The sequence below is a fragment of the Canis lupus genome, chromosome 1 (genome assembly GCF_011100685.1).
Source record: "Canis lupus familiaris isolate Mischka breed German Shepherd chromosome 1, alternate assembly UU_Cfam_GSD_1.0, whole genome shotgun sequence".
NCBI classification, from domain to species: domain Eukaryota; kingdom Metazoa; phylum Chordata; class Mammalia; order Carnivora; family Canidae; genus Canis; species Canis lupus.
Window position 1 is genome coordinate 114993059 of NC_049222.1, and position 13796 is coordinate 115006854.

A 13796-nucleotide genomic window follows, 5' to 3' on the forward strand; every position below is an offset into this window, starting at 1 on the left:
TCAGGTTGTCAGAACTGGGATTTTATTAAACTGGAGTTTCTATTAACAATTAGGTCAGACGGGGTCATCGGGGAGAGGTTTTGAGGCTGGGGTGGGAGGGAGCCGACTTTGGCTCCGGCCACTGTGAACCACGATGTCGTCGTATTCATCCTGGGGGCAGAGGAGGGCAGGCACAGGGGCTCAGGTGGCTGTCACTGTACCAGCTGTCCAGCTTCTTCCACCCGCCCCGACAACTGGGTCTTCTGGTGACACCCAAGTTCCCCCACGCAAATTCCCCACTCCTGGTTTTCCAACCGCCACATTCAAGGTCATCTGCTTTCTCCCACCACCCACCACTGCTTGGGCTCCTGCTTGGGCTCCGGCCCTGCTGCTTCGTGGCGTCTTCAGCAGCCACAGCCACTGGGGTCTCCTTCCTCTGCCCCCTCCCTCTGCTTCTACCCAGATTCCTCACCCTACTCACCCCCCTCACTACCCAGCCTCGTCCCCTGCCCAACGCAGCATCTCTGCCACCTGGCTTCCCCCACACAGCCTCCTCCCTGCTGGCGAAGGTCCTTCCTCACTGCTGCCAGCGTTGGAACCACTGCTGCCCGAGGTCACCTTCCCACACCCTCAGTCCTCCATCTCTTGCTCCGGGAAGTCACTCCCTACACTCTCAGCCACCGCTGCTGCTCACTGCCATCACGGGTCCCTCGGACCGTGGTCTCATTCTCTAACTCTGCCTACCTGAGTTCTCCCTCCGCCGTTGCTCAAGCCATGGCTCCCCACATTCTCCCCACCACCCCGTCCAGGTCACCCCGGACTTCTGCCTGCATTCTCCGATCACAGCGGCCCAAGGTTGGTCTCAGTACACTGCCTAACTTCTCTTTTCACCCCTGCCCACCCGCCTGTTTACCCTGACCCCCCAGCTGGGCCACCCGGTCTTTCCTCCTGACTCACGCCCTCGTCCCCGCTGTCACTGTCGCTACTGCTGCTGCTGCTGCTGCAAGGGCCAGGCCTGTCGTCCTCGTCCTCAGGCTCAGGGGCTCCATGTGCACGGAGAAGACGGGCAAGGATGGGGTTGGGCCGGAGCGTGGCACTGCCCAGTGGGGTGCGGCCACCGTACATGCGGGCAGCAGGGTCAGCACCGGCCCTCAGGAGAAGCTCCAGCACATCGGCTGCTTGGGCCTCCACTGCCAAGTGCAGGGGGCTCCGGCCACACGTGGGCTCCTACAAGGGGCAGCAGAGAGGTCAAGGGGGCCCTGCCCCACTCCAGGGCACAACCCTCCCGGCCATACCCTCTCCCTAGGGCAGCTCACCGGTTTATTGAGGTCCGCTCCAGCCTCCCGGAGCAGCCGCACCATCTCTGCATCTTTGTGGATGACGGCCACGTGAAGTGGGGTATGGCCTGTGGACAGAGTGGTATCATGTGATGTGGGTCAGGGGCCTGGGCCCCAAATGCCAAGCTGCCAAAGGAGAACACCATGGCCTGAGGGGACTGAGTCTGGGGTCCAGCCGCTGAATTCCTGGGTATGTCAAAGAGGCAAATGCACCCCAATGCCTAAGTCTTGGTGTTCTGGAACCTGCTGGCAGTGTAAAGCCTGGCTTGTGGAAAGTCTGGGGCTTATGGGTGAAGAACCTAGGGGCTTTGGACAGGAAGCCTGGATCTTGGAACCAGGAGACTGGGTCTCTGGTCTTTATCCCACAAAAGATCTAGACCCCAAATTCCTGGGTCCTGAGTAGTTCAAGGGCCTGTGTGTGACTTTAGAGGAAGGAGGAGGCCTTGAACACTGGGTCCTGGGTGATCTCAGGAAGGGGCCTGGTGCAGGTAGTTGGGCCTAGAGGTGGGGGAGCTAAGATTCAGATGCCAAGGCCCCAGGTAGATGGGCCGAGGGCTGTCCCTGAACCTAGTGTCAATCTCTGGGGAATCTGAGCCTTAAGATCCCTCATCCTGGGTAGGCTAGGACCTGTGGTTGGTGGGAGGGGGCGAGATCCAGAGTGAGCTGTGCCTTCCAGCTGGAGAACCTGAACCCAACAACTAGATCTTAGTAGTTCTAGGCCTACAGGTGACAGGACTGGGTCCCAAGTGGTCTGGGGCCTGAGTCCCAAGTGACCTATTCTCAGTAATCTGGGGCCTCAGAGGGGATGTGTTCTCCAGTGCCTGGGTCCCTGGAGCCTCAGTGTTATTTCCCAAGGGCCTGGGTCTTGACTCAGGAGAATTGACCCTAGAGCCCAGTGCTCTCTCTCTGCCCAGGCCTCCAAGCCCTGCCCAGTGACCAGAAACCCTTACCTTCGTAGTTTTCAGCCTCTAACTGTAGCTTCCAATCCTCCTCATTCTCTTCATCTTCCTTTTCCAAGTCAGGTTCAGGGTACGAGGCAACAGGCGGGTGGTCGGTGTCAGAGGTGCGGTCAGGGCCCTGAGCGAGGTAGGTATTGGGGGCTCCCCTGGAGCACCGGGGACGGGGCTGGAGTAGCACACGAGCACAGGCATGTGCCCTCATGCGGCAGGCCAGGTGCAGCGCCGTGTGGCCCCCACGCTCCGCTATGTGCAACCCGGCACCCGCCGCATACAACTTTTCCACTGCGGAGGCCTCCCCCAGGATGGCTGCCAGGTGAAGGGCTGTCTGCAGGAGCAGAGGGCAGGGATTAGGGGGTGCACTGAGAACCTAGTCCCAAGCCCTGTACTGTCCCCAGGTGGCTCACCTGGCCCAGGTCATTCTGCAGGTCCAGGTACTCAGTGCCAGCCGCGAAGCCTAGGAGGAAATCCAGGAAGGGCTCATGCTGATGAATCACTGCTAAGTGCAGTGCCCTGAAGACAAAGACAAGAGCAGAGGTCAGAGGTCAAGTACTCCTGGAATGCCTAGGTGGCTCAGTGGGTTAAGCATCTGACTCTTGGTTTCGGCTCAGGTCATGATCTCAGGGTCATTGCGATCAAGCCCCACATCAAGCTCTGTGCTCAACACAGCGTCTGCTTGAGATTCTCTCTCACTCTTCCTCTGCCCCTCCCACTCATGGGAGCGCACGCACGCGCTCTCTCTCCCTAAAATAAATGAATAAATCTTTTAAAAAGAAAAAAAAAGTAGTCATCAAGTACTCCTATATTCCTTCATTCAACAAACTTGGAGCACCTCCTGTGTGCTAAGCCCTATGACCACAATCCTGCAACCAACTGTCAAGAATCTAGGAGAGTCAGGTCAGAATTAATTCAGCAGATTTGATTAATTGGTGTTTATTAAGTGGGACTTCTACTTCCTCCCAAGATGAAATAGCAGGGACCAGATTTCCCTCCCCTCTGAATCAATAACAACAACAAAAAAAAAACAGACAAACTGCCGTGTAGGAAGCAACAGTTTTCCAGACACTGGTCCTCATGCAATGAATGACAGTGATCCTTAATACACCGGACACAAAGTGAGGTGAGACCTGTGACAGATTGCCACATTTCTTGAGAGAAGACATGGCATAGAGAGGGCAAACCCAGGCAGGGTTCTGGCCATCTGCATATGAGTGAGATGGAGCTGGGTTGGGGGACAGCAAGGCAGGGGGAGTCAAAGGACAGAGAACCTAAGAGGAGAGACCTGAACAGGGAAAGACACTGGAGATTTGCAGAGGGACCTCGAGAGGATTTAGGAGAAGACTGATCAGTGCACCGATACGGAGAAACTACCCGTCTGGGGAAGAAACCATGTAAACAGATTAGGGAAACGTGCCCATTGCTCACAGGGGTTCAGAAATAGTGCCTGTTGCCACTGGTGAGACTAGGAAAAACCCCTAAAATACAGGACATTGGGTAGAAGGCTCTAGAAGGTCTTACCTCTGTAGTGGGAAATAATAAACCCTAGATAGAGCGCTGCTCAGACCCACCTAACAAATCACAAGAGCAAAACCCAGAAGGATCAAACTACTTAAAAGTAGTTTAACTGCATCCCAAAGCAACATTCAAGAATATTTATAGGAACATAGGGGCACCTGGGTGGCTCAGTGATTCAGCATCTGCCTTCAACTCAGGTTGTGATCCCAGGTCCTGGGATTGAGTCCCGCATCACAGTCCCCGCAGGGAGCCTGCTTCTCCCTCTGCCTATGTCTCTGCCTCTCTCTGTGTCTCTCATGAATAAATAAAATCTCAAAGAAAGAAAGAAAGAAAGATATACAACTGGCCAGACTAACAAGATAAAGTTCACAATGTTTGGCATCTATTCAAAGATTACAAGGTAGGAAAAGAAGCAGAAAAACATGATCCACAATGAGAATAATCAATCAGTTGAAATTGACCCAGAAATGACCCAGGTGTTTGAATCTGCAAACAAGACCATTAAAAGAGTTCATTGTAAGTGACTCTCATACATTCCAAAAGTTAAGTAGAGACATGGGTGATAGGAGCCAAAGACTCAAATCAAACTCCTAGAGATAAAAACTAGAGCATCTGAAACGAAAAATACACTGGACAGGATTAGCAGAGATTAAACAATGCAGAAGAGGGAAGGCCTAGGTGGCGCTGTGGTTGAGTGGCTGCCTTTGGCTCAGGTGATGATACTGGGGTCACAAGATTGAATCCCGCAACAGGCTCCCCACAGGGAGCTTGCTTCTGTCTCTGCCTATGTCTCTGTGTCTCTCATGAATAAATAAATAAAATCTAAAAAAATAAATAATATAGAAGAAAAAACTACCGAATGACTTTGTGATAGGAACTATTTAGAATGAAACACAAAGAGAATTTTTTTAATTTCTTTTTTATGTTTAAGTCATCTCTACACTCAACATGGGGCTTGAACTCATGACCCCAAGATCAAGAGTCTCACACTCCAATGACTGAGCCAGCTGGGCACCCTCAAAAGAGACTATTTTAAAATGAAAGGAACATCAGTGAGCTATGGAACAACTTCAAGCAGCCTAACAATATTTGAAACTTTTTTTTCTTTTAAGATTTTATTTCTTTATTCTTTAGAGAACAGAGAGAGGCAGAGACACAGGCAGAGGGAGAAGCAGGCTCCCTACAGGGACCCTGATTCGGAACTTGATCCCGGGACTCCAGGATCACGCCCTGAGCTGAAGGCAGACACTCAACCACTGAGCCACGCAGGAGTCCCTAATATTTGAAACTAAGTCCCTAAATGATGTGGGGGATAGAAATATTTGAAGAAATAATGTCTAGAAAATTTTCCAAACTTATGAAAACTATAAACTCACAGATCCAAGAAGCTCAATGACTCCCAAGAACAAGAAATATTAGGAAAACTATACCAAAGCCCAACATAAAAATCTGGTTCAAAACCCCAATGGTAAAGATAAAAATCTCAGTGGTGCCTGGGTGGCTCAGTTGGTTAAGGGTCCAACTCTTGGTTTCACCTTAGGTTATGAGATCAAGCCCCACTTGGGCCCCACAATCAGCATGGAGTCTGCTTGGGATTCTCTGCCTCTCCCTTTGCCCCTCCCTTGCACTTATGTAGTCACTTGCTCTCTCTTTCTCTAAAATAAATAAATTTTTTAAAATAATTTTTTTAGGGATCCCTGGGTGGTGCAGCGGTTTGGCGCCTGCCTTTGGCCCAGGGCGTGATCCTGGAGACCTGGGATCGAATCCCACGTCGGGCTCCCGGTGCATGGAGCCTGCTTCTCCCTCTGCCTATGTCTCTGCCTCTCTCTCTCTCTGTGTGTGTGTGTGTGTGTGTGTGGCTATCATAAATAAATAAAATTTAAAAATAATAATAATAATAATTTTTTTAAAAAAAGATAAAAATATCAAAAGCAGCTAGAGAGAAAAAGATACTTTATAGAAAAATAAAAATAAGGATGATAGTGGATGTCATATAGGAAATTAGACAGGGGAACAGATTGGGGCAACACCTTTCAAGTATTCAAAGACACACTCAACCTAGGATTTTTTTCTTTTTAAGTGGGCTCCATGCTGGGCATGGAGCCCAACACAGGGCTTACACTCAACCCTGAGATAAGACCTGAGCTGAGATCAAGAGTCAGATGCTTCACTGCCTGAGCCACCCAGACATCCCTCAACCTAGATTTTTTTTTAAGATTTTATTTGAGAGAAAGAGAGAGAGAGAGTGAGTGAGTGAGTGAGAGAGTAGGAAGAGGGTTAGAAGGAGGAGAAGCAAACTCCTCCATGCTGAGCAGGGAGCCTGATCTGGGGCTCGATCCCAGGACCCTGGGATTAGACCTGAACAGGAGGCAGATGCTTAACCAAGTGAGCCACCCAAGTGCCCCCAACCTAGAAGCCTTTAACCCAGCAAAAATATCTTTCAAAAATGAAGACAAAATAATGATGTTTTCAGATATACAAAAGCCGAAGGAACTTATCGACAGCAGACGATAAGTTGTCTCCAAAGAAAGGTTAAAGGAAACCTGCAAGCAAAATGAAAATGACATCCCACAGCAACATGGGCCTATACACATAAATAGCAAACATTGAAAATAACAACTATGTGGGTAAATCTGGAAGATTTTTTCTCATTATGTCTCTCTCTTTTTTTTTAATACAAGTCCCTTTAGAAGGTAATTTGAAAAAAAATAGTTGAGTGTTTGTTTAAACAAAACTACTAACAATGTATGGTGGAGTTTATAACACACGTGAAACTAAACTGTATGACAACAAGAACATAAAGGCCAGGAGGGAACAAATGGAAATATATTATTCTAAGGTTCTTTTATCTTTTACCCTATGCGAAATTTCACCCATCATAAGTTGAAGCTGTACAGTATAAGCTATAAAGCAGAGGTCAGAAAACTTTTTCTGTAAGTGGCCAGATAAAGATTTTACGCTTTGTGGATTCTAGTGTCTCTTTTACCTACTCAGCTCTGCTGTTATGGTTGATATAAAAGCAGCCACCAGCTATATGTAAATGAATGAGCAAAGCAGTATTCCAGCAGAACTTCATCTGTGGGGTCTGAAATGTGACTCTCATAATAATTTTCACTTGCCACAAAATAGTCTTTTGATTTTTTTCGACCATTTAAAAATGTAAATACCATTCATAGCTTACAGCCATACAAAAGCAGATGGCTGGCTAGATTTTTCCTGGAAGCCAGTTTGCCAACCACTTAATCAACAGAAGTGTTAAAGCTAACAAACCAGGGACTTTTGGCTGGCTCAGTCAGTAGAGCGTGCGACTCTTGATCTTGGGGTTATGAGTTCGAGCCCCATGTTAGGTGCAGAGATTACTTAAAAACACCTTAAGGGGCGCCTGGGTAGCTTAGTTAAGTGTCTGACTCTTGATTTTGGATCAGGTCATGATCTTTAGGGTTGTGAGATCACGCCCTGCATGGGATTCCATACTGGGAGTCGGCTTGAGATTCTCTCTCCCTTTCCCACTGACCCTCCCCCACAAAATAAATAAAATTTAAAAATAAAATCTTTAAATAAATACATAAAGCTAATGAACCAACAAAAGAATACAATGGGGGATCCCTGGGTGGTTCAGTGGTTTAGCGCCTGCCTTCAGCCCAGGGCGTGATCCTGGAGTCCCCGGATCGAGTCCCACATCGGGCTCCCTGCATGGAGCCTGCTTCTCCCTCTGCCTGTGTCTCTGCCTCTCTCTCTCTCTCTCTCTCTCTCTCTCTCTCTCTCTCTCTCTCTCCGTGTCTCTCATGAATAAATAAATAAAATCTTTAAAAAAAAAAAAAGAATAGGGATCCCTGGGTGGCGCAGCGGTTTGGCGCCTGCCTTTGGCCCAGGGCGCGATCCTGGAGACCCGGGATCGGATCCCACGTCGGGCTCCCGGTGCACGGAGCCTGCTTCTCCCTCTGCCTGTGTCTCTGAGCCTCTCTCTCTCTCTCTCTGTGACTATCATGAATAAATAAATAAAAATCTTTAAAAAAAAAAAAAAAAAAGAATACAACGGGACAAGGTTTACAGGTTCCAAAAGAAGGCAGAAAAAGAAGAAAAGGTAAACAAAGGAGATGTATTAAGTAGAAAATTAGCAAAAGGATGATAAACATAACTGTATCAATAACTAAATGTAAATGGTCTAAACATTCCAATTAAAAGGCAGAAATTGTCAGACTGAACAAAAAAGCAAAACCCAACTATATATGCTTCCTACAAGTAATACCCTTTAAATATAGGTATTAAAAGATAGGTTAAAATAAAAGGGTGGAAAAAGATATACTGTGCTAACACCAGTCAGTCAAAAGAAAGCAGGAGTGAGTTGTGTTTTTTTAAGATTTTATTTATTCATGACAGACTCACAGAGAGAGAGAGAGAGAGAGAGAGAGAGAGAGGCAGAGACACAGGCAGAGGGAGACGCAGGCTCCATGCAGGGAGCCTGATGTGGGACTCGATCCCGGATCTCCAGGATCATGCCCTGGCTGAAGGCGGCACTAAACTGCTGGGCCACCGGGGCTGCCCAGGAGTGAATATTTTAATATCATACTAGACTTTAGAGCAAGAAATATTACCAAGTATCGAGAAGGTTATTTTGTAATGATTAAGAGGTCAACTAAGCAAAAGAACATAATAATTCTACATATCCATGCCCTAATAACAGAGCATCAAATTACACAAAGCAAAACCTGACAGAACAAGAGACAAATCCATAATGACTGCTGGAGATTTCAATGCCCCCTCCTCAATAATTGATAGAACAAGGAGACAGAAACCATTAGTAAGGATATATAAAATGATAAACCAATAGGACCACTAATTGACTTTTAGAGAACCCTACACCCAACAACAGCAGAATATTCACTCTTTTCAAGTGCACGCATAATGTGTGGCACCATAAAACAATTCTCAATAAATTTACGAGGATCCAAGTCATACAAAGTATGTTCTCAGTCTACAAGGGAATTAAATTAAAAATCAATAAAAGAGAGACATTTGGAAAACTTTCCAAATATCTGGAAACTAAATAACATATTTATTTTTTTAAAAAGATTTATTTAGGGGCATCAGGGTGGCACAGTGGGTTGGATGACCAACTCTTGGCTTCAGCTCAGGCCCTGATCTCAGGGTCATGGGATCACGCCCTGCTCCCAACAGAGCCTGCTTGGGTTTCTCTCTCCCTCTCCCTCTGCCCCCTACCCCTTTTTAAAAGATTTATTTATTTATTTATTTTAGAGAGAGCATAAGCAGGAAGGGCAGAGGGAGAAAGAGAGAGAATTCCAAGCAGATGCCACACTTGAGCACAGAGCCCAATGGGAGGCTCATCCCAGGACCCTGAGATCACAACCTGAGCTCAACCAACTGAGCCACCCAGGCGCCCTAAATAACATATTTTTAAATAATCCACTGGCCAAAGAAGAAATCAAAAGAGAAATTACAAAGTATCTTGAATTAAATGAACATGAAAACACAACATATCAGAATTTGTGAGAGACTGCTAAAGTACTGCTGCTGGAAATTTATACCATGAAACACCAATGTTAGAGAAGAAAGGTCTCAAATGAATGATCTCAGCTGCCACCTTAAGAAACTTTAAAAAAAGAGAGAAAGAAAGAAAAAAAAAAATTAGACCCAAAGTAAGCCGAAGAGGGCAATAATGAAAATCAAAACAGAGATCAATGAAATAGAAAGCAAAAAACCAATAAAGAAAACTAATGAAACCTCAGCAGGGGTCTTTGGAAAGAACAATATTTCCTGCACGCCTCTTATGGGTCAAGCCCTGTTTAGTCACCATGACTGGATGAGTAGACACAAATACACAAAAAAACCCCAGGACAATCCCTCACCGCCCTTTACAATTCTGGTTCCTTCTGCCTGGAGAGTTCTCCCCCAGATACTCTACGGATCTCGTTTTCCTGCTTTATTTTTCCCCCAAAGAACTTATTACCTTCAGATACACTATTTTTCTGCCTTTCCTTTATACTGTTTTTCGTTTTTCTTTGTTTCTTCTTTTCCTTTCTCTTCTTTCTCACTTTGCGTCTGTGTCTTAGTTTCTTTTGTTCCTTCTCTCTCCTCTTTCCCTCCCTCCCTTCCTTCCTGTCTTTCTGTCAGCCTGTCTGTCCTTTTGTCTGTCTACATACGCACCTTAGAATGTAAACTCCACAAGAGCGGAAATTTTTGTCTGTTTTCCTCACTGCTTTATCGCAGCACCTAAACCAGTGCCTGGAACGTGGTGGTGTTCAGCAAATACTTAACAGGCATCAATCCCTGCTATCATGGAGCTTACGTTTTCCCTTTGGATGTAAGATCTGAAGATCGGTGCTCAGAAGGTAGAATGTTAAGAATCAAGGTCATGTATTAATTTTGGAAATCTAAGTTCAAGGCGCATCCATCAGGAGGCTAAGGATCAAGGATCCTATTTGGAGGTAGGAGGTGAGGAGGAGCCTGTCTGGACCACAACTCTAACAAAGGTCTCCGGACTTGGGTCGGGAAGATCAAAACCAGTTTGGGGATCAATGGATAGGGATGTGGAGCAATATGAAGCAGAGCTCAAGAAAGGAAAGTCGGAGAAATTAAGGAGTTAGGGTCAAAGTTGGCTAGGAAATTGGTTTTACTAAAGGTTAGGAGTTACAAATCAGAAAGTCGAGCATCAGAAGTTAGATTTAAGAGTGAAAGGTTAGGGAGCCGGGATAGGAGACTAATAGGGAATCAGAGGTGGGATCCTAGGGCCCCGTTAGGCAGCCTAAGGTTCACTCACGTGTCCCCATCCTCAGTGACGTAGCCAAAGACGAGGGGCGCCCACGACAACCCCGGGCCCAGCTCGGCGCCCAGCCCCGGTCCTCCGGGGGCTGCTGCGTCGGGACCCAGAGAGCCCAGGCCGCTGTCGCACCATTCGTCGGCCTCCGCAGCTTTCCCCAAGCACGCGACCCCGGCCATGGCCCCCGAAGCCTCAGGGGCCCCAGCGGCCGCCCGCCTGTAGCTGGCTTTGCCTGAAGCCCCGGCGCTTCCGCCCTGCGGGGAATTCCCCAACACTCCCCCTTGGCTCACCCAATCAGAATGACCTAAAGAGCACACGCCCCGCCCCCTTACCACACAGTGACCATTCAGAGTATTCAGACGGACTGCGGCTCTCTACCCATTCCCACAGTTTCCGGCCGCCCTTTACCAACATGGCTGCCTGCGCGGAGCCCTCTGGGACTCGTAGTCTCGCCGTCCGTGTCTTCCTAGCCCGAGAGCGGCAGGCGCCGCTGGACGAAAAGCCTGTATGCATCCTCGATGACTGCTGGGAGTCGTAGTTCTCTGCCCTGTCTCTGCCCCTCCTGTTTCCGGTGCCGTCACGGGACAGAGCAGTCGGTGACAGCCCCGAGGGCCCCCGCCCCGCGCCCATGGCCGAGCCGGACCGTGAGTCGGGGGCCCCGGTGGGAGGGTCGGGTCGCACCGGGGCCTGGCTGAGGGCTGCAGGCCCCGGGGCCCGAGGACCGGCGTGGTGGGGCTGGAGACGGGGGCTGCATGGCGGCCAGTGGGAATCGGGGCGGGGGTGGGGGGTCGTTGCTAAGTGATCCATCTTGCCAGGCTGGTGGGTTTCTGGGTCGCGAGATTGTAAGGGTCCTTTGCTACGTCCCCTAAGTTACTAATGACCGCGTGTTTCTCGCACCTCGGTTGCTGAGGACCCTCGTTGCTAAGGACTTAGATTGCCGCGGCCCCGGTTGCTAAGGGTACCTGGTTGTTAGGGGGAACTGTAGGATGCTCGGGGACCCCTGGCGCCCCCTCCTGTCTCGTCCCTCTAGTTCCTGTGCCCCTCCTAAACGTGCTGTCTCCACTGCACCTCCTTTCCTAAACCTGTCTCTGCTAAGCGTATTTTGTTTTCTCTCTTCCTTTTTTAAACTTCCCTCTGTTTGTAAACCCTAACCCTCCCTGCACACACACGTGCTCACACACACACTCACTACTGTTTGCTTCCTCACTTCTAAGTCTTCCTCCATGCCTGTATGCTTTACTTTCTCCTCCCTCTCCCAAACCTTCCTGCCCCAGCCTCTGTCTGTCACTAACCACTTCTCCAGACAGCACTGTCTATCCTAATAAGATCTGCTTTTCCCCATCCCCTCCCTCCCTCTGCTCAGCTTTTACCACCACCTCCCACCCCAGTATAATTAGGTTGGTGGGTCTTCTTGCCCCTTGCCCCTCTGCTTTGAAGCCCTTCATCCCCACTTAACTGTGCCCCGCACTGTAACCACGTCTGCTCCCCCTCCTCCCCCAGCCTCTGACCCTCTGGAGACCCAGGCAGGGAAGGTGCAGGAGGCTCAGGTGAGATTTGGGGAAGGGTGGAGGGAAGGAGAGAAATGGACGTGTTCCCACACCCCACACTCTGGGGGGGGTGGAGGTGGCAGAGGGGAGACAGTTACCCCAGGGCCCTCAGGGCATCACCCCAGCCCCTTGCCCCCACTCCTGGTTCGGCCCCCTGGGAATGGTGGATTCCGGGGACTGGCAGAAAAAGCTGTGCACCCTCAACTCCAGACCTGTCCTCCCTGACTTTTCTCTTTCCTTGCTCCCTACCCTTAACCTTTCTGAACCTCATTTATGCTGGGCATGGAAGAGACAGGCATCCAAGTTGGTCCTTGAACGCCCAGATCCCACAGACAAGTGACTAGAAATGACCCTCCAGAGTGATTATGAAAGTAGCTCAAGGCAGAGTAAACTTTGTGAGGGTCAACAGTTTCCAGCCGGTCCGTTCCCAGGGCAAATCCACAGGCCGGTCCAGGAGTCAGATTGAGGTACAGACACTTGACAGTAAGTGAAGAGTGACTTAGAATTTTCTTAGGCACAGTGAGAAATGGCGTTCCACGCAGAGTGTACAGCTTGTACCAGGACTGGGAGGGGGGCACGAAGGGTGTGATGTGGTCAATGGTCTGGTAGCTGTGGGTGGTTAGCTAATTATATTTGAGGTTAGCATTTATTGAGCCGGGTACTCCACCCAGTGCTCTGTGTACATCATAGCATTTCACCTTCCCAGAATCCCTGTGGTGGTGGTAGTTGGGGGGCAGTTCAAGGCCTACTGGGGCCATTTCACAGATGAGGAATCTGCAGCAGAGCTGTTCTGTAACTTGTCCTCTGGCCCCCCAGCTAGAAGAGCAGGGACTGCTTTGCAACCCACGGCACCCAGCACATTGCCTTCCAGACGCTTCAGGAAGAGGTAGCCAGGCCACCTCACGAAGACTTGAAGGCCCCAACCAGCACCTCCAGCTCCCCCTTAGGCCCAAGTCGCTCCCACATGCTGGGCAGGGCCCTCGAGTCCTTCCACAGAGGCTCACTGTCTGCAGCCTGAAAGAATGCCAACCCCCCACAGACGTGAGCTCGCTGTTCAGATGTAGGGCAGCACAGAAGCTGTGATGAAGGCACCTGACAGATGCACAGAGGGCCACACTGAGGGTCTGAAAGCTTCCTGTCAGGCCAGGGCTTCTCCCTTGCCTGGCTCCCAGGGCTCAACCGCTGTCACAGAAAGTTTTAATGTTAAAAAGGGATCCTCAGTCCCAGCAAGAGAGATCCGAGGATATAAATTACAGTATTGTCTGCTATGGGGCAACCCTGGAAACAGCCCAAGTGGCTGTCAGTAGGCGGGTTAAATGAACTATGGCTCATCCCTACAATGCAACACTATGTAGCTTTTTTAAAGAATGAGGTGGATCTATGGTATATTGTTCTGCGGAAGACGCAAGGTGCAGCATTGTACTGTGGCATGACCCATTTCTGGAAAAATAACGAGTTTTATATGCAGAGAAAAAAATCTAGAGTAATTACCACTGTACTGTTAATAGTGGTTATGGTGACTGCGGTGGGAACGGGATGCGAGTGCCTCAAGTCGTACATCGTCTAATGGTCAAAGCTTTTGCAAAGCTTATAGAAAATTTTAAATATATTTGGAAGGGCGGTTCCTGTTAAAAAAAGGCTTGGAGTCGGAGCGGAGAATGATGGGGAACGGGGTCGGTGGAAG

The 13796-nt window shown here is 49.2% G+C and overlaps 2 protein-coding genes across 4 annotated transcripts in view; one reads left to right on the forward strand and one right to left on the reverse strand.

The window, feature by feature from the left end:
- Nucleotides 1-10833, reverse strand: NFKBIB (NFKB inhibitor beta). 2 transcript variants are annotated; one of them, XM_038528958.1, is made up of 6 exons: nt 10566-10833; nt 2680-2785; nt 2267-2393; nt 1296-1384; nt 937-1206; nt 1-150 (listed from the first exon to the last, which is right to left on the reverse strand). In XM_038528958.1, exons 1-6 carry the CDS (start codon nt 10742-10744, stop codon nt 55-57), a joined length of 867 nt encoding a protein of 288 aa, XP_038384886.1. In that variant the 5' UTR covers nt 10745-10833; the 3' UTR covers nt 1-54. The 2 variants fall into 2 exon arrangements, with proteins under 2 accessions (XP_038384886.1, XP_038384885.1); XM_038528957.1 differs by having other exon boundaries at nt 2267-2600; nt 10566-10829.
- The window catches only part of SIRT2 (sirtuin 2), a 17705-nt gene continuing 14638 nt past the window's right edge, over nt 10730-13796 (forward strand). Inside the window, exons 1-2 of one of the 2 annotated variants that reach the window (XM_038528954.1) lie at nt 11099-11209; nt 12066-12112. In XM_038528954.1, the coding sequence (XP_038384882.1) occupies nt 11194-11209; nt 12066-12112 (63 nt within the window). In that variant the 5' untranslated portion in view covers nt 11099-11193. Of the gene's footprint in view, nt 11210-12065; nt 12113-13796 lie in introns of both variants that reach the window. The other variant, XM_038528953.1, reaches the window with a different exon arrangement.

Bases quoted from the DNA above. Each gene is read 5' to 3' on its own strand.
- NFKBIB (XM_038528957.1), bottom strand. From the start codon at position 10,744: ATGGCCGGGGTCGCGTGCTTGGGGAAAGCTGCGGAGGCCGACGAATGG. The intron at 2,601-2,679 runs GTGAGCCACCTG...CTGCTCCTGCAG, and splicing joins TGCAGAATGACCTGGGCCAG to ACAGCCCTTCACCTGGCAGC. The intron at 1,385-2,266 runs GTAAGGGTTTCT...CTCTGTCCACAG, and splicing joins AGAGGCTGAAAACTACGAAG to GCCATACCCCACTTCACGTG.